Source organism: Oncorhynchus masou, chromosome 1 (genome assembly GCF_036934945.1).
Source record: "Oncorhynchus masou masou isolate Uvic2021 chromosome 1, UVic_Omas_1.1, whole genome shotgun sequence".
NCBI classification, from domain to species: Eukaryota; Metazoa; Chordata; class Actinopteri; order Salmoniformes; family Salmonidae; genus Oncorhynchus; species Oncorhynchus masou.
Genome location: NC_088212.1, coordinates 37034448 through 37055672, shown reverse-complemented (window position 1 = coordinate 37055672; position 21225 = coordinate 37034448). Strand labels below are relative to the sequence as shown.

The 21225-nt window shown below is 40.9% G+C and overlaps 1 protein-coding gene across 4 annotated transcripts in view; it reads left to right on the top strand.

Annotated features, from left to right (window-relative positions):
- LOC135543393 (transport and Golgi organization 2 homolog) overlaps positions 1-21225 on the top strand; it is a 53044-nt gene that overhangs the window by 30591 nt on the left and 1228 nt on the right. For 3 of the 4 annotated variants that reach the window (XM_064970608.1, XM_064970616.1, XM_064970626.1), the window contains exons 6-7: positions 13869-13936; positions 14147-14297. In XM_064970608.1, the coding sequence (XP_064826680.1) occupies positions 13869-13936; positions 14147-14297 (219 nt within the window). The remainder of the gene's footprint in view (positions 1-13868; positions 13937-14146; positions 14298-21225) is intronic. The other variant, XM_064970636.1, reaches the window with a different exon arrangement.

Genomic DNA, 21225 nt, shown 5'->3' with positions numbered 1-21225 from the left:
TTCGTCTTTAGAACACATGCATCTGACAGTCTTCTCATTGAACGCCTCTTTTAGCTCACGCATTGGTCTTTAGAACACACGCATTTGATATTCTTCTCACGGAACGCCTCTTTTAGCTCACGCATTGGTCTTTAGAACACACGCATTTGACAGTCTTCTCACAGAACGCCTCTTTTAGTTCACGCATTGGTCTTTAGAACACACGCATTTGACAGTCTTCTCACGGAACGCCTCTTTTAGCTCACGCATTGGTCTTTAGAACACACGCATTTGACAGTCTTCTCACGGAACGCTCTTTTAGCTCACGCATTGGTCTTTAGAACACACGCATTTGACAGTCTTCTCACGGAACGCCTCTTTTAGCTCACGCATTGGTCTTTAGAACACACGCATTTGACAGTCTTCTCACGGAACGCCTCTTTTAGCTCACGCATTGGTCTTTAGAACACACGCATTTGACAGTCTTCTCACGGAACGCCTCTTTTAGCTCACGCATTGGTCTTTAGAACACACACATTTGACACACTTCTCACGGAACGCCTCTTTTAGCTCACACATTGGTCTTTAGAACACACACATTTGACAGTCTTCTCACGGAACGCCTCTTTTAGCCCACACATTGGAAAGTACTACTTTTATTTTTCTAATTAGTCCACAATACCAGGCAGCCATTTGTGAGTGTACCCATGAGTTTACCAGTCAAATTGCTAGGGTTAGGGGTTCCAAGCCCATTTTATTCATTGTTTGCTACTACACCTTGCTTGTTTCAGCAAGCAAGGTGCTGTAAGTTTCATCATGTTGTAAGACAGGACTCAACCACGGAAATGCCTCGGCCATCCCGTTTTCAGTCAGATGTTCCCCCCCCCCCAAAAAAACTGTTGGTCGTGAAAATTGTGCCGTTCCTACTGTGTACGTCATTGAGGATGCAACAATAGAAAAAGTGTAGAATTTGTATGTTACTCATCCAACTAAATAGAACTCTAAATTTCTCAACTTCAAGTTTGGCATGATTTATCTTATGCCTTCCCTTAATTACTTTGCTTGTTAAACCAGTATTGCTTTTATTAATAATCCATAGCTCTTTCGATGGGTTTGAATACTTTAAATCCAGTTGACGAATTTGCATGCATACGTTTCCCCTCTGACTGAGCCTTGCCTTGGTCGGAGCTAATGATGTGCACTGAGTGTACAAAACAATAGGAACACCTGCTCTTTCCATGACATCGACTGACCGGGTGAAGCTGTGATCCCTTATTGATGTCACTTGTTAAATCCTCTTCAATCCGTGTAGATTAAGTGGAAGACGGGTTCATGAATGTTTTTGAAGACTTGAGACATTTTTGACAATTGAGACATGGATTGTGTGTTTGTGCTATTCAGTGGGTGAATGGCCAAGACAAAATATTTTTGTGACTTTTGAATGGGGTATGGTAGTAGATGCCAGGCACACCGGTTTGAGCATGTCAAGAGCTGCAATGCTGCTGGGTATTTCATGCTCAACAGTTTCATGCTCAATGGTTCGCCACCCAAAGGACATCAGCCAACTGGACACAACTGTGAGAATTTTTGAAGTCATCTTTGGCCAGCATTCCATGCAACGACAAATTGAGGCTGTTCTGAGGGCATAAGGGATGTAACTCAATTTTAGGAAGGTGTTCAAATCAATCATCTCTTAATTTTAATCGCAAATGCCCTCAATTTTATGTTATCAATGGCAGCCAAGCAGCACTCGGTGTTGTCACACACCAAGCCATCTTATTTTTCCTGTGCTTCTTTCGACTTTGATCCAATCTTGTCCATATTTATTCATTCAAGTCTGTGTGGTGGTAGAAGATTCTGTTTAATCTGTCAACTGTCATCTCAAAAACATCCAGCCTCACTGAGCCTTCCTGATACCCAGCAGAACTTATATGCTTAAAGTATACATTCTCACCCACTTTTTAGAAAGTGGGCTGTTTGCGTGGTCTGCAAATGTGGTGTAGCTTTTGGCAGGCTTTTGTTTTTCCTGGGAAGCAGCAGTAGATCGGAGCTGCATTCCTCAACTGGTTTTCGTGGTGTATGGTTTATTTCATTTTGATGAGTAACAGTAATGCATATTCTCTTTGTCTCCCCCCAAAACCAGTATGCTTAACCCAGCTGCTACATCAACAATCACAACCAGAGACAGGCAGTTGTAGCAGTAGGCCTTTAGTCCCTGGGCTGATCTCCCTGTCTAGCTCAGTGGTTCCAAAACGTTTTATTGTCCCGTACCCCTTCAAACATTCAACCTCCAGCTGCGTACCCTCTCTAGCACCAGGGTCAGTGCACTCTCAAATGTTGTTTTTTTGCCATCATTGTAAGCCTGCCACACACACCCACTATACGATACATTTATTAAACATAAGAATGAGTGTGTTTTTGTCACAACCTGGCTCGTAGGAAGTGACAAAGAGCTCTTTATAGGACCAGAGCACAAATAATAATATAATATTTTTGCTCTTTATTTTACCATCTTACATATAAAACCTTATTTGTTTGTCAAAAATTGTGAATAACTCACCACAGGTTAATGAGAAGGGTGTGCTTGAAAGGATGCACATAACTCTGCAATGTTGGGTTGTATTGGAGAGAGTCTCCATCTTAAATAATTTTCCACACAGTCATTGCCTGTATTTAGTTTTCATGCTAGAGAGGGCCAAGAATCCACTCTCACATAGGTACGTGGTTGCAAAGGGCATCAGTGTCTTAACAGTGTAATTTGTCATGGAAGGATACTCTGAGCGCAGCCCAATCCAGAAATCTGGCAGTGGCTTCTGATTTAAATTCAATTTTCACAGAACCGCTTGTTACAATTTTGTTGAGGCTCTCTTGTTCAGGTATCAGTAAGTGGACTGGAGGCAGGGCATGAAAGGGATAACGAATCCAGTTGTTTGTGTCATCTGTTTCGGGAAAGTAATTGCGCACCCAGCTCACTCAGGTGCTTCGCTATATCACGTTTGACATTGTCCGTAAGCTTGAGTTCATTTGCACACAAATCATAAAATGATGGAAAGAGCTGTGGGTTGTCCTTGTTCATGCAGACAGAGAAGAGCTCCAACTACTTAATCATAGCCTCAATTTTGTCCCGTACATTGAATATAGTTGTGGAGATTCCCTGTAATCCTAGATTCAGATCATTCATGCGAGAAAAAACAGGCCAGTTGTGAGAGAAACTCGTCATCATGCAAGCGGTCAGACAAGTGAAAATTATGGTCAGTGAAGAAAACTTTAAGCTTGTCTGTCAATTAAAAATAACTTGTCATCCAGCACACTCATGTATGTTGCAAACGGGTTACATGGTCGCTGCCTATATCATTGCATAGTGCAGAAAATACATGAGAGTTCAGGGGCCTTGTTTTAACAAGGTGAACCATTTTCACTGTAGTGTCCAAAACGTATTTCAAGCTGTCAGGCATTCCCTTGGCAGCAAGAGCCTCTCGGTGGATGCTGCAGTGTACCCAAGTGGCGTCAAGAGCAACTGCTTACACGCGCGTTACAACTCCATTATGTATCTCCCTATCATGACTTTTGCGCCATCAGTACAGATACCAACACATCTTGACCACCAAAGTCCATTTGATGTCACAAAGCTGTCCAGTACTTTACAAATATCCTCTCATGTTGTCCTGGTTTCCAGTGGTTTTCGGAAGAGGATATCTTCCTTAATTTACCACCCATAAACGTAAAGGACATATACCAGGAGCTGTGGCAGGCCTGCCATGTCTGTTGACTCATCCAGCTGTAACGCATAGAATTCACTGGCTTGTATGTGAAGCAGTAATTGTTTCAAAACATCTCCTGCCATGTCACTGATGCGTTGTGAAACAGTGTTGTTTGATGAAGGCATTGTCTGGTATAGTTTTTTGGCCATTTCCCCCAGCATTGTCCCAGCCAAATCTGCGGCAGCAGGATTAATTAAGTCCTCCACAATAGTATGGGGCTTGCCTGTCCTAGCCACTCGGTAGCTCACCATAAAAGATGTTTCTAGCCCCTTCTTATTAATGGTATCTGTAGCTTTTATACGTGTCTTACTACTCAAAAGTAGTCTTTATTCTCGCTCAAAGTCCTGTGGCTTATTATTCAAATGATCATGTTTAGTTTCAAAATGTCTGCGCAAGAGTGAAGGTTTCCCTCGAGAGAGTAACAGTTAATGTGATTGGATGTTAATTATTTGACATTGTGGTGTTATTTCGCTTAACACTAGATGGATTTATTTTATTTTTGGCAGTGAAGCGAGGCTACTCCAGGCGAGGGGGAAAAAAACTCACCCAAATGTATAGCCCCATTGGAAAATATAAATGTACTGTTTGAAAATGTGTCCGTGTACCCTAGTTTGGGAATACCTGGTCTAGAGCATTGAATGGCACTTCAGTGCCCACGAGTAAAGTCAGATGTCTTACAAAAGTAGTAATAGTTCATTTTGCCTCTGAAAATGTTTGTTTGGGGTTATATTTGGAAATTGGCAGTATTCAAAGAAATCTGCTCTGCATCCGTTCACCTACTACATCTGCTCTGCATCCGTTCACATACTACATACATCTGTTCACCTACTACTGTCTAATTTACCAAGACGTAATTAAATTGAGAATGTTGACTTTTATACTTGCTATTTGAGTTGACCTGAGACATTTCCATTGTTTTAAAGACCCTGGCCCTTTCTGCTCAGCTGAAGTTGACAGGCTTTTCTTTGTTCACAGAGGAACTTTGACGTGATGGTCAGATGTTGTTATGGGTGGTCTTTCTGTTGGGATTAGAGCTGCTGTCTAATAAGTCGTTTTAACTTTGTTGCTCAACTTGGGCATCTAGCTGATAGTGAAATGCAAAACTACATCAGAGAAATTGTTGTTTACCCTCAGACTTGCAACGATACCTCCCAATCCCACTGATGTTTCTCAATGTTCATCAGCCCAATATCAACAAACCTGAGGCCGCTCAGCACAGCAGCAAGGAGCAAAATAAGGCACTGCTTAAAAGCTTCAGAATAATAGACTGCATTTAATTTATAAACATCTACTATCCTGCTGCATATAGTGATTATCATTCTGGCAGCTAGATCTTCAAAATGCTGTTTTCTAAAGCTTCACAGAACTTTCTCTTCCTGTTGGTAGTTAACGCTGTCCATTGCTACCAGCCAACTCCTGTGGCTCCTCATCTCAGCCCAAATCTTTGTCTGGGTTGGCACTGAGAGTAATCTACATAGCTCCATCTCTTCCCAGACCAATGAGCCCATAGCACCATCTGGCCACCTTTCTGCAGGGTTGCAAGTTTTACATACAATTTAGGAGCGGGACATCAAACCAGAGTCCACTTAAGGTAGTGAAGCTGAAAATATTGTACCCATGGAAGGAAGCTACAAGGCATTGACATGAACAAAAGCAAAAAGATGGTGGTTTATGTCATTACTATAGTTACCAGCAGTTACGTTGCAGAAAGTGTAATATATTGTTTGGCTTTAATCATCGAGACATTGATATTATTATTTTTTTTATTGAATGTTTAAAGCATGCAATATACTTGCAGTGAAGCCGCTCAACAACTACATCACATTAGTCATCTAACAGACTCCCATCCAGAGCGACACACAGAAGCAACCAGGGTCAACGCCTTGCTCAAGGGCACATTGACAGATCTCCCACAAGGTCAAAAACAGGTACCCGAACCAGCGATCCATCAGCCTCCGGCCCAAGCTCTCAACCGCCAGCCCTACAAGATACCCACCCCCCACAGTTCCCAAAGAGCTCCCCTCAACCATCTGAGAACCCCCCCCCCCCAAGAACATTGACATTTAAAAATATATATATCCATTCCCACCCCCAAGACCCCCACCCCACACACACACACACACACAATGCACAACCAACCACCAAATGTTCAAAGGAAAAGAGAAAACAACAAAGACGTCAAGGACAACAAAAATCATAACAGCAAGGCCAACTGAATATGTTTGAGTGCATGTATGGCACTATTTACCTGTGTCCGTGTACAGTGGGGAGAACAAGTATTTGATACACTGCCGATTTTGCAGGTTTTCCTACTTACAAAGCATGTAGAGGTCTGTAATTTTTATCATAGGTACACTTCAACTGTGAGAGATGGAATCTAAAACAAAAATCCAGAAAATCACATTGTATGATTTTTAAGTAATTAATTTGAATTCTATTGCATGACATAAGTATTTGATCACCTACCAACCAGTAGGAATTCCGGATCTCACAGACCTGTTAGTTTTTCTTTAAGAAGCCCTCCTGTTCTCCACTCATTATCTGTATTAACTGCACCTGTTTGAACTCGTTACCCGTATAAAAGACACCATCCACACACTCAATCAAACAGATTCCAACCTCTCCACAATGGCCAAGACCAGAGAGCTGTGTAAGGACATCAGGGATAAAATTTCTCAAAGTACGATCTTTGTCCCCATGTGCAGTTACAAACCATAGTCTGGCTTTTTTATGGTGGTTTTGGAGCAGTGGCTTCTTCCTTGCTGAGCGGCCTTTCAGGTTAAGTCGATATAGGACTTGTTTTACTGTGGATATAGATACTTTAGTACCTGTTTCCTTCAGCATCTTCACAATGTCCTTTGCTGGTGTTCTGGGATTGATTTTCACTTTTCGCACCAAAGTACGTTCATCTCTAGGAGACAGAATGCATCTCCTTCATGAGCAGTATGATGGCTGCGTGGTCCCATGGTGTTTATACTTGCGGGCTATTGTTTGTACAGATGAGCATGGTACCTTCAGGCATTTGGAAATTGCTCGCAAGGATGAACCAGACTTGTGGAGGTCAACATTTGATTTTTTTTCTGTCTTGGCTGATTTCTTTTGATTTTCCCATGATGTCAAGCAAAGAGGCACTGAGTTTGAAGGTAGGCCTTGAAATACATCCACAGGTACACCTCCAATAGACTCAATTATGTCAATTAGCATATCAGATGCTTCTAAAGCCATGACATACTTTTCTGGAATTTTCCATGCTGTTAAAAGGCACAAAAATGTTTTGGGGGAAATATTACTTGTCATGCACAAAGTAGATGTCCTACCTGACTTGCCAAAACTATAGTTGGTTAACAAGAAATTTGTGGAGCGGTTTAAAAACACACTTATATTGGAGTCATTAAAATGCATGTTTACCTCCAACTTCAACTGTATCAACTCATACAGTACATCAAAAATCTCTTTCCAACTATTTTGCAATCTGTATGGCACAGCTGTCAATATCCTCCTGGTCCTCAAATGAACCTGGTATACTTTCCTACTTATGCTATTTTTATTCCACCTCCAACTTTATATTGGAAAGACAGACCAGTTCCCTGCCTCCTCCCACTGCCACCTCCTCCATTTTTGGGGTAATGCTGTAATCAATTGTTTGGATTGAACGGACCTTCCCGTACAATTCTGATAATTCAATGAAAGACAACTCTACCATTCCAATATACAATATGATTTATAAACAAAATACCCAAAAATACAGGTATTTTTTTCAACCAGCACATTTGAGTTCAGCCTTAATATTTGTTGTAATATTTGTTCCATCTTTTCAGGGGGATGGAATTGAAATTGTTGCCAGCTCTGCAATGCATTTTTCAAAGAAGCATCATTTTCAATTAATCGAAAATGAGACATGGCAATCTGCACAAAAGGCAAAAAGGACATTTTTAAACGATGGATGAGCTTTTCTTAGTAATCTACTTGAGAACCATTTAAGGTTCAGAGTAAAAACATTTTAATAAGTGAAGCTTTTAGAGGTTTGTGCTTTTCTATTTAATAATCTCAACCCACCCAATTCATTATATAGATAGGCACTCTATTCTTTTCTGGTTTAGCGTCCCACATAAAGCTAAAAAAATTTTTAGGAGAGCTCATTTATATATTTTGTGATATGAATACCAAGTATGTCAACTTCACCGTCAGACTATTTTATAGGTAGACTAGAGGGTAATGTAAATGTTGTATTTTTTTAAAGATCAATATGTAATATTCTACACTAATCATAATTAGGTTTTTGTCCAGAAAAGTTATCTAGATCTTCAATTAAACATTGCAGTGGTCTAGTTTTCGGACTTAATATAAAACTTGAGTCATCCGCATACATGGACACCTTTTTTCTTTTTTTTAAGCCTTGGATTTCTAATCCTCATGTTGTTATTTGATCTGAATTTAATAGCTAGCATTTCGATGGCTATAACGAATAGATATGGTGACAGCGGACACCCTTGGACTCCTCTTGACAATCCAAATCTCTCTGAGAAGTAGCCACTATTTACTATTTTACACCTGGGGTTGTTATGTTACCTTTACCCATTTTATTAGTATCACCGAAATTGAAAAAAATCCTATTATTTATAAATAAAATCCAGTCTTACTTTATCAAAGGCCTTTTCAAAATCCGCTATAAATACAAGACTTTGCTTCTTAGATGTTTCATGGTGTACTATTATTTCTATTAGTTGTTGTCGTAAATTATGTCCAATGTATCGTTCATGTAAAAACCTGTCTGATCAGGATGAACAATAGCTGGTAAAACCTTTTTAATTCTATGCATTTTTTTGCTATGCATTTTGCATCGCAACATTGAAGTGTAAGAGGCCTTCAGTTTTTTAGACTGGATCTTTATATTTGCCATCTGGGTCTTGTTTTAATAATAGTGATATCAGACCTTCCTGCTGAGTACCTGACAGACTACCATTTCTATAGGAGTAGGTAAAACAAGGTAGCAATGGATCTTCGGATATATATATATAAAAAAAGGCTTGATATACCTCTACTGGTATGCCATCAAGCCATGGGGTTTTGATATTCTTTGGTTTGTTTTGAAGATGGTGTAATGTTAATGAAATTGCATTCATATTGTCATTTTCCCACAGTGTTTTTACTAACACACTGGCCTACTTAAATTCCTCTGCCCAAGGACATTTACACGTATGAGAAATGGTAACACCAACAGAACCTTTGCCTACTCTTTTCCCAGCTTAATTGCTTACTGTGACATAAACAAATGTACTATCTCGGACAGCAGACAGGCAAATTGGCTTGTAATTAATTGCAAGAGATAAACATTTAGCGGACAGCGGAACCCCTTATGTCACACAAAATTGATTCTGTCAGTCCCTCTGTCCGCGGCTATTTGCAGATGTTATTATCAAACGAGTCTCACTCTCTCGACAGGAAAGTAATCTTCTCTCCTCTTATACACTACATGACCAAAAGTACAAGGACACTTACTCTTCTCATTCCAAAATCATGGGCATTAATATGGAGTTGCCCCCCCCCCCCCCCCTTTGCTGCTATAACAGCATCCACACTTCTGGAAAGGCTTTCCACTAGATGTTGGAACATTGCTGCGGAGACTTGCTTCCATTCAGCCACGAGCATTAGTGTGACCGGGCACTGATGTTGGGCAATTAAGCCTGGCTCACAGTCAGCATTCCAATTCCCAAAGGTGTTCGATGGGGGTTGAGGTCAGGGAAACCCATTTCATGAAGCTCCCAACCAACCTTTCTTGTGCTAAAGTTGCTTCCAGAGGCAGTTTCGAACTCCGTAGTGAGTGTTGCAACCGAGGACAGACGATTTTTACAAGCTTCAGAACTCTGGGGTCCTGTTCTGTGAGCTTGTGTGGCTTACCACTTCGCGTCTGAGCCGATGTTGCTCCGAGACGTTTCCACTTCACAATAACAGCACTTAGATGACCGGGGCAGCTCTTGTCAGGCAGAAATTTGACAAACTGACTTGTTGGAAAGGTGGCATCCTACGAGAGTGCCACATTGAAAGTCGCTGAGCTCTTCAGTAAGGCCATTCTACTGCCAATGTTTGTCTATGACATGCTTGTGTTCTCGATTTTTATATACCTGTCAGTAACGAGTGTGGCTGAAATAGCCGAATCCACTAATTTGAAGGGATGTCCACATACTTTAGTATCTATAGTGTAGCCAGTGGTGTAAAGTACCCAATTGTCGTCGCTTGAGTAAAAGTAAGAATGCCTTAAAAGAAAATGACAAAAGTGAGTCACCCAGTAAAATACTATTTGAGTAAAAGTGCAAAAGTATTTGGTTCTAAATATACCAATAGTATAAATCACTTCAAATTCCTTATTGTTAAGCAGCCCAGATGGCTATATATATATATATATATATTTTTTTTTAAAGTTTACGGATAGCCAGGGGCACACTTCAACAGTCAGACATAATTTACAACCAAAGCAATTTTGTGTTTAGTGAGTCTGCCAGCTCAGAGACAATAGGGATGACCAGGGATGTTATCTTGATAAGTTTGTGAATTGGACAATTTTCCTGTCCTGCTAAGCATTCCAAATGTAATGAGTACTTTTGGGTGTCAGGGAAAATGTTAAGATTAACATTTATTTTCTTTAGGAATGTAGTCAGTGGGGCGATTTTAGCATGTAAATCTTGGTGTGGCAAAAAAAGATGCATGCCAGCAAAGCCACAATACATTAATTGCACTCTAAAGGTGACAAACGGTGCCCACAAACTGTTGGGACAGCTTTATGTAGGCCCTAATAGCAGAGTCCCAACAGCAGTCCCAACACCTTGAACTGCTACACCTGGCTATCAGCAGAGCTTTGTCTGGCAGCGAAACAGTTCATTCAGCCTCATTTACTGCCTTTTTAAGATACATAGCTGATATGGCTGACTTGTTTAAACAAATGTGGTTTCTTCTGAGAATTGAGATGTACACACTATGGCATAAGGGAAGACGAGCGTATAAGAAGATTGAAAAGGATCTGCCAGTAGATTGTCGGCTTGATTCATGATGACTGATAGCTAAGATTTTGAAAGTATGATGTTGACATGATCAGTCCAATCAAAGCGACTGTACATATAGTGTGATTTGACATTTTATCTGTGCTCGCCTTAGGTAGAGTACCTTAGGATAAGCTGTAGAACATACCATCTACCAAGGGTTCTTATCTTTATTATTCGTAGTCGTACGTTAACCACCACAAACCCATGCTGGCACTAAGACAGCACTCAACTAGAAGCGGCGCTCCTAGTGGCCGGGGACTTTAATGCAGGCAAACTGAAATCTGTTTTACCTCATTTCTTCCAGCATGTCACATGTGCAACCAGAGGGAAAAAAACTCTAGAACACCTTTTTGCCACACAGAGATGCATACAAAGTTCTCAATCGCCCTCCATTTGGCAAATCTGACCATAATTCTGTCCTCCAGATTCCTGCTTTACAAGCAAAAACTAAAGCAGGAAGTACCAGTGACTCTCTCACTACGGAAGTGGTCAGATGATGCAGATGCTACGCTAAAGGACTGTTTTACTAACACATACTGGAATATTTTTTCTGATTCTTCTAATGGCATTGAGGAATATACCACCTCAGTCATCATCTTCTTCAATAGGTGCATCGACGACATACGTATCCCAACCAGAAGCCATGGATTACAGGCAACATCCGCATCGAGCTAAAGGCTAGAGCTGCTGCTTTCAAGTAGCGGGATACTAATCCGGACTCTTATAAGAAATCCTGCTATGCCCACAGATGAACCATCAAACAAGCAAAGTGTCAATACAGGGTTAAGATTGAATCCTACTACACCGGCTCTGACGCTTGTCGGATGTGGCAGAGCTTGAAAACTATTACGGACTACAAAGGGAAACCCAGCCGCGAGCTGCCCAGTGATGCAAGCCTACCAGACAAGCTAAATTTCTTGTATGCTCGCTTCGTGGAAAGCAACACTGAAGCGAGCTTGAGAGCACCAGCTGTTCCAGACAACTGTGTGATCACGCTCTCCATAGCCGATGTGAGCAAGACCTTTTAAAACAGGTCCACATACACAAAGCCGAGGGGCCAGACAGATTACCAGGATGTGTACTCGAAGCATGCGTGGACCAACTGGCAAGTGTCTTCACTGACATTTTCAACCTCTCCCTGACCGAGTCTGTAAAACCTACTTCTGTTTCAAGCAGATCACCATAGTCTCGGTCCTCAAAGAAGCGAAGGTAACCTGTGTAAATGATTACCACCTCGTAGTACTCAATTCGGTAGCCATGAAGTGCTTTGAAAGGCTGGTCATGGCTCACAGCATCATCCCGGATACCCGAGACCCAATACTCCAATTTGCATACTGCCCCAACAGATCCACAGATGATCCACAGATGATGCAATCTGGATCACTTCCTTCTGCAACTGGATCCTGGACTTCCTGATGGGCCGCCCCCAGGTGGTAAGGGTAGGCAATAATACATTTGCCATGCTGATCCTCAACACTTGTGCCCCTCGGGGTGCGTGCTTAGTCCCCTCCTGTATTCCCTGTTCAACCATGACTGCGGGGCCAAACACAACTAAAACACCATCATTAAGTTTGCTGACACAACAGTGGTAGGCCTGGTTACCGACAAAGATGAGACAGCTTATAGGAAGGAGATCAGAGACCTGGCAGTGTGGTACCAGGACAACAACCTCTCCCTCAACATGATCAAGACAAAGGAGATGATCGTTGAACAGCCCCCATTAACATCGACGGGGCTGTAGTGGAGCTGGTCGAGAGTTTCAAGTTCCTTGGCGTCCACGTCATAAACCAACTATCATGGTCCAAACCCACCAAGACAGTCGTGAAGAGGGTACGACAACACCTTTTCCCCCTCAGGAGACTGAAAAGATTTGGCATGGGTCCCTAGATCCTTAAGTTCTACAGCTGCACCATCGAGAGCATCCTGGTATGGCAACTGCTCGGCATCTGACCGTAAGAAGCTACAGAGGGTAGTGCATACGGCCCAGTACATCACTGGGGCCAAACTTCCTGCCATCCAGGACCTATATACTAGGCGGTGTCAGAGGAAGGCCCTAAAAATTGTCAGACTCCAGCCACCCAAGCCAATGACTGTTCTCCCTGCTACCGCACGGCAGGCGATACAGAAGCGACCAAGTCTCGGACCAAAAGGCTCCTTAACAGGTTCTATCCCCAAGCCATAAGACTGCTGAACAATTAATCAAATGGGTACCCAGACTATTTACATTGACACCCCCCCTTTTTTCTTTTTATTTATTTGGTAAATATTTTCTTAAGTCTATTTCTTGAACTGCATTGATGGTTAAGGGCTTGTAAGTAAGCATTTCATGGTAAGGCCTACACCTGTTGTATTTGGCGCATGTGACACAGTTTGATTTGAAATAGTAAAGTACAGGTACCCCAGAAAATAATTAAGTAATACTTTAAAGTATTTTAATTTATGTACTTTACACCACTGAGTGTAGCTCTATAGATTGAGCCTGCCTCAGGGATAGAGACCCCCCCTATATCAAAGTCTTGATGGTTTTCAGACTTTTGACCCTTGCCACTGACTCTACAGATCACAGCCATAGGTGTCTGGAAAGATTATAGCCAGACGTTCTCCACCAGGGGACGAGGAGATATTGTTGCACCTGTCTCCACATTGACTGATGATGCTACTGATGGCTGTCAGAAAATGACAATGCAATTAATTCACTTTCAACACTTTTTTTTGTTTGTTTTTGGGCGTGATGTGCATTCAGTTTCCTGTACTGCATTTGAAAAGACCATAATGTCAGAGAGATGCCAAGTGGAAGTAGGATCTCCTTTTAAGTCCGTACTGGGGACCGGAGAGCTAAACAGTGTGAAGGCCTAGTAAGACTGGAGGATTTGCATCAGACTACTATTTTTTTCTTACTTTAAATGTATTTACCATTGTTTTATTTAGCATTTCAATCTGCCTTTACAAATGCAGTGGCTCCATTAATTAGGAAATAGCAAACTACAACGCGTTGTTCAGGCATGAAACCGCTGATTTAGGATGACCCTCACAATTAAACAACTTTAATCGGTCAACAACTTGATTCCCTCTCTCATTGTGTCCAACGCAGGGCCAAAGAAGACACTGTGTGTTACTATGGAAACAGGGGCAGTGCCGAACCCATCCGTCTAAATCCAGGTTTGTTTTTCTTAATGTGGAATTGCTTGTACTATTGTTCTATATCATTGCACCATACAAGTCATGCTGTTGAATGATAACCCTTTATGTATGCAGGATGGGTTTTGACTATGAGACTATACCGCTGTATGTGAGTGCATGTTTTGGGGGATAACATGAATGTTTGGAGCAACCTCTATTCTCTAGCAATGCTGTATGTGTATGCTCCAGCAGGAATCTATGGTTTGAGTAACTCCCTGTTGGAGACCCCATGGAGGAAGCTACAGCATGGGAAGAGACTGTTTACCAGCGTAGTGAACCAGACACTGCCTTGTGACAGCCTGGTCCATGATCTGCTCAACGTCCTCAACAACGAGGAGCTGTGAGTTCACCACGCACTTGGTATCAATAATAAAATCAATGTGACACTGTAAACACTTCATCAATAAATGTACCTGTGCACTGTATCAAAACACTTCACATGAAGACACATTCTTGTACACTGTGTGATGCAGGTTGACATTTATTGGGATCGCTCGTGTACGGGAGGCAGCTCTACAGGGTAGTCCCTTGCGGGCACAGCCACAAACGATGTAAAGCCAATTTTGACTTTGCAGCTGGTGGAAATCACTCAGCTCTGCCTCCAGGACAAGATTCATGTCAATAAACAACCTGCCAGTGTGGACCCCACACTCTAGTTTTCCTTTACATTTTAATGTCATCGATGTGGCACAGTGTAATATACAGTACCAGTCAAAAGTTAGAACACTTAAAAAATATATGTATATTTGTATTACTTTTTCTACATTGTAGAATAATAATCAAGACGTCAACTATGAAATTACACATATGGAATCATGTAGTAACCCAAAAAAGGTGTTTAATTTTTTAGGTTCTTAGTTTCCACCCTTTGCCTTGATGACAGCTTTGCACACTCTTGGCTTTCTCTCAACCATCTTCATGAAGTAGTCACCTGGAATGCATTTCAATTAACAGGTGTGCCTTGTTAAAAGATAATTTGTGGAATGTCTTTCCTTCTTAATGCATTTGAGCCAATCAGTTGTGTTGTGACAAGGTAGGGGTGGTATACAGGAGATAGCCCTATTTGGTAAAATACCAAATCCATATTATGATCAGAACAGCTCAAATTTCAAAGAGAAACGACAGTCCGTTACTTTAAGACCATGAAGGTCAGTCAATACGGAACATTTCAAGAACTTTGAAAGTTTCTTCAGTCGCAAAAACCAGACCGCCACAAGAAAGGAAGACCCAGAGTTACCTCTGCTGCAGAGGATAACTTCATTAGTTACCAGCCTCAGAAATTGCAGCCCAAATAAATGCTTCACAGAGTTCAAGTAAGAGACACATCAACTGTTCAGAGGAGACTGCGTGAATCAGGCCTTCATGGTAGAATTGCTGCAAAGAAACCACTACTAAAGGACACCAATAAGAAAAGACTTGCTTGGGCCAAGAAACACGAGCAATGGACATGAGACCAGTGGAAATCTATCCAAATGAGAGTTTTGGTTCCAACCGCCGTGTCTTTGTGAGACGCAGAGGAGTTGAACGGATGATCTCCGCATGTGTGGTTCCCACCGTGAAGCATGGAGGTGGTGGTGTGGGGGTGCTTTGCTGGTGACGCTGTCTGTGATTTACTATTCAAGGCACACTTAACCAGCATGGCTACCACAGCATTCTGCAGCGACACGCCATCCCATCTGGTTTGTGCTTAGTGGGACTATCAGTTGTTTTTCAACAAGTGCTCATCATATATGGGAATTACTTCAAGACTGTTGGAAAAGCATTCCAGGAGAAGCTGGTTGAGAGAATGCCAAGAGTGTGCAAAGCTGTCAAGGTAAAGGGTGGCTACTTTGAAGAATCTAAAATATAAAACATATATTTTGATGTGTTTAACACTTTTTTTTGGTTGCTACATGATTTCATAACTATTATTCTACAATGTAGAAAATAAATAAAGATAATATGAATTATAAAATTAAAATAAAGAGAAACCCTTAGGTGTATAACTTTTGACTGGTACTGTATATTAAAACATAAACCTGCACAGGGCTCGACATTAACGCTTGTCCTCTTGTCCGGGACAAGTTTTTTTTTTAAATGACAGACAAGAAGAATATAGATTTGAGTTGTCTAAATGGACAAGTTTAGGAAATCACACAATCAAAAAATCAAACAATTATTCCAATCAGAATTGGATCAGAAGCCGACATTGGAATTTATCCACATAATTTAAAAAGCCTACATGTCAATGTATGTGCTCACACGAGGGAGGTGCCAGAAAGTGTAGCCCAACTTTAATAACTTTTAATTACATAAATATAGGCTAAACACCCATCATGTTTGACATACAGTGGGGCAAAAAAAGTATTTAGTCAGCCACCAATTGTGCAAGTTCTCCAACTTAAAAAGATGAGAGGCCTGTAATTTCCATCATAGGTACACTTCAACTATGACAGACAAAATGAGGGGGGAAAAAATCCAGAAAATCACATTGTAGGATTTTTAATGAATTTATTTGCAAATTATGGTGGAAAATAAGTATTTGGTCAATAACAAAAGTCAATACTTTGTTATATACCCTTTGTTGGCAATGACAGAAGTCAAACGTTTTCTGTAAGTCTTCACAAGGTTTTCACACACTGTTGCTGGTATTTTGGCCCATTCCTCCATGCAGATCTCCTCTAGAGCAGTGATGTTTTGGGGCTGTTGCTGGGCAACACGGACTTTCAACTCCCTCCAACGATTTTCTATGGGGTTGAGATCTGGAGACTGGCTAGGCCACTCCAGGACCTTGAAATGCTTCTTACGAAGCCACTCCTTCGTTGCTCGGGCGGTGTGTTTGGGATCATTGTCATGCTGAAAGACCCAGCCACGTTTCATCTTCAATGCCCTTGCTGATGGAAGGAGGTTTTCACTCAAAATCTCACGATACATGGCCCCATTCATTCCTTTACACGGATCAGTCGTCCTGGTCCCTTGGCAGAAAAACATGATGTTTCCACCCCCATGCTTCACAGTAGGTATGGTGTTCTTTGGATGCAACTCAGCATTCTTTGTCCTCCAAACACGACGAGTTGAGTTTTTACCAAAAAGTTATATTTTGGTTTCATCTGACCATATGACATTCTCCTAATCTTCTTCTGGATCATCCAAATGCTCTCTAGCAAACTTCAGACGGGCCTGGACATGTACTGGCTTAAGCAGGCGGACACGTCTGGCACTGCAGGATTTGAGTCCCTGGCGGCGTAGTGTGTTACTGATGGTAGGCTTTGTTACTTTGGTCCCAGCTCTCTGCAGGTTATTCACTAGCCCCCCCGTGTGGTTCTGGGATTTTTGCTCACCGTTCTTGTGATCATTTTGACCCCACGGGGTGAGATCTTGCGTGGAGTCCCAGATCGAGGGAGATTATCAGTGGTCTTGTATGTCTTCCATTTCCTAATAATTGCTCCCACAGTTGATTTCTTCAAACCAAGCTGCTTACCTATTGCAGATTCAGTCTTCCCAGCCTGGTGCAGGTCTACAATTTTGATTTTGGTGTCCTTTGACAGCTCTTTGGTCTTGGCCATAGTGGAGTTTGGAGTGTGACTGTTTGAGGTTGTGGATGGGTGTCTTTTATACTGATAACAAGTTCAAACAGGTGCCATTAATACAGGTAACGATTGGAGGACAGAGGAGCCTCTTAAAGAAGTTGTTACAGGTCTGTGAGAGCCAGAAGTCTTGCTTGTTTGTAGGTGACCAAATACTTATTTTCCACCATAATTTGCAAATAAATTCATTAAAAATCCTACAATGTGATTTTCTGGATTTCTTTTCTCATTTTGTCTGTCATAGTTGAAGTGTACCTAATGATGAAAATTACAGGCCTCTGACTAAATACTTTTTTGCCCCACTGTATATAATCAAGGATAATTAACGTTTTCAGGCTTGATTCTGTCATATTTGAGGCACGGTTAATTCTGCTCAAATGGTCACAAGACTGGAGAGTAAAGGACAGTGCTTGTTACACATCACCCACCTTGAATCTGAGCCGAGGCGGTCTGCATATTGAAACTACTAAATCATGAACTTAATCGTTTAAAACCTGGACGTTTTATGTCATTTTATGAAGCATATTTTGTTTCTAAGTTGCCTAGACAAAATAAGACCATAGGCATGACTGTTGCTCGTAACATATTTGAGAGTAACAAACAAGGACATCTAAATGTCTAAATATGCTCACTCATTATGGGTTTGCGAGTACCACACGTGGACATTCCACATGGCTACGTGAGGTACAAATGGGAACACTCAATATGGCTTGGAGAAAGTATAGTCCTGCACACATTACGTGAATGTGAAATTGAAAAAAATAAGTACTCTGCTTTTGCTGGAATCCTGCTCTTTTATCTCAACTTAATTGCAAAGCTTTTAGTCAGTGAACTTTTGCTCTCCAGACAGCGCATACCTTTCTCTCTAACAGGTTTGCCAGCTTCAGAATGTACATCATGTTCTTCCGAAACTGACTTTGTCGTATTATATAACTCCATTTTTTTGTTACTTTCAGTTCAGTAATAACTTTCTATTCAGTGTAGTTTTTTTTCCATTCACCTGGTAACATTAAAGTTTTGCTGAAGAGTTATACTTTTACAGTTGGTTCCCATCCAAAAGGAGGTTTGAATAAGAATTTGAGAACAGTGTATTTTCTATCAGTACAGTATATTTGGAAAGTATTCAGACCCCTTCCCTTTTTCCACATTTTGTAACATTACAGCCTTATTACTTTTTTTCCTCATCAATCTACACACTACCCCATAATAATAATAAAGGGAAAACTGGTTTTTAGTGTTAGCATTTTTATAAAAAAATGAAAACATACCTTATTTACATAAGAATTCAGACACTTTGCTATGATATTTCCATTGATTGGCCTTGAGATGTTTCTACAATTTGATTGGAGTCCACCTGTGGTAAATTGATTGGACATGATTTGGAAAGGCAAACACCTGTCTATATAAGGTCCCACAGTTGACAGTGCATGTCATAGCAAAAACCAAGTCATGTGGTCAAAGGAATTGTCTGTAGAGCTCCGAGACAGGATTGTGTCGAGGCACAGATCTGGGGAAGGGAATCAAAACATGTCAGCAGCATTGTAGGTCCCCAAGAACACAGTAGCCTCCATCATGCTTAAATGGAAGAAGTTTAGAACCACCAAGACTCTAACTAAAGCTGGCCGCTCAACCAAACTGAGCTATAGGGAGATGACCAAGATCCCAATGGTCACTCTGACAGAGCTCCAGAGTTCCTCTGTGAAGATGGGAGAAGCTTCCAGAAGGACAACTATCTCTTCAGCATTCCACTAATCAGGCCTTTGTGGTAGAGTGGCCAGACGGGAGCCACTCCTCAGTAAAAGGCACATGACCGCCCGCTTGGAGTTTGTGAAAGGCACCTTAAGACTCTCAGACAATGAGAAAAGATTTTCTGGTCTGATGAAACCAAGATCAAACTATTTGGCCTGAATGCCAAGTGTCACGTCTGGAGGAAACCTGGCAACATCCCTATGGTGAAGCATGGTGGTGGCATCATGCTGTGGGTATGTTTTTCAACGGCAGGGACTGAGAGACTAGTTAGGATGAGGAAAGGATGAACGGAGCAAAGTACAGAGATCCTTGACGAAAACCTGCTCCAGAGTGAAGGTTCACCTTACAACAAGACAACGCAGGAATGGCTTTGGGACAAGCCTCTGAAAGTTCTTGAGTTGCCCAGCCAGTGACCGGACTTGAAACCGATCTAACATCTCTGGGGAGACCTGAAAATAGCTTTGCAGCGACACTCCCCATCCAACCTGACAGTGCTTGAGAGGATTTGCAGAGAATGGGAGAAACTCCTCAAATACAGGTGTGCCAACCTAGTACCATCATACCCAAGAAGACTGAAGTAAAGGGTCTGAATTACTTATGTGAATGTGATATTTCAGTTTTGCATTTTTTTTATAAATTAGTAAACATGCCTAGACACCTGTTTTTGCTTGCTCATTATGAATCATTGTGTGTTGATTGATGTGGGGTGAATTAAAAAAAAAAAAACATTTAAATGTATATATATATACATACACACACATATATATATATATATATATATATATATATATATATATATATATATATATGTGTGTGTATGTATATATATATGTATGTATGTATGTGTATATATATATATATATGTATGTGTGTATGTATGTGTGTATATATATGTATGTGTGTATATATGTGTGTATATATATATGTATATATATATGTATGTGTGTATAATATTATATATATGTATGTGTGTATATTTTTTTATTATGTATGTGTGTATATAATATATATATGTGTGATTTAAATGTGTGTGTGTGTGTGTGTGTGTGTGTGTACATACATACCTTAGCCAAATAGATTTAAATTCAGTTTTTCACAATTCCTGACATTGAATCAGAGTAAAAATTCCCTGTCTTAGGTCAGTTAGGATCACTACTTTATTTTAAGAATGTGAAATGTCAGAATAATAGTCGAGTGATTTGGAGCCACTGCTCCAAAACCATCCAAAGCCAGACTACGGTTTGCAACTGCACATGGTGACAAAGATCGTACTTTTTGGAGAAATGTCTGAAGGGAAAAAAAATAAGAAATAGAACTGTTTGGCCATAATGGCCATCGTTATGTTTGGAGGAGAAAGGGGGAGGCTTGCAAGCCAATGAACACCATCCCAACTGTGAAGCACAGGGGTGGCAGCATCATGTTGTGGGGGTGCTTTGCTGCAGGAGGGACTGGTGCACTTCACAAAATCGATGACATCATGAGGTAGGAAAATGACGTGGATATATTGAAGCAACATCTCAAGACATCAGTCAGGAAGTTAAAGCTTGGTCGCAAGCTTGTGGAAGGCTACCCAAAACGTTTGACCCAAGGTAAACAATTTAAAGGCAATGCTACCAAATACTAATTGTGTATGTAAACTTCTGACCCACTGGAAATGTGATGAAAGAAATAATATCTGAAATCATTCTCTACTATTATTTGGACATTTCACGTTCTTAGGATCAACACTTTATTTTAACTGACCTAAGCCACTGAATTGTTACTCTGATTAAATGTCAGGAATTGTGAAAAACTGAGTTTAAATGTATTTGGTTAAGGTGTATGTAAACTTCTGAATTCAACTGTATATACGTATGTGTGTATGTATATGTAATCCATTTTAGAATAATCTGAATACTTTCCGAATGCACTGTACATCCCTGACTCTTTCTGTTACAAAACTCTTAAAAGTAA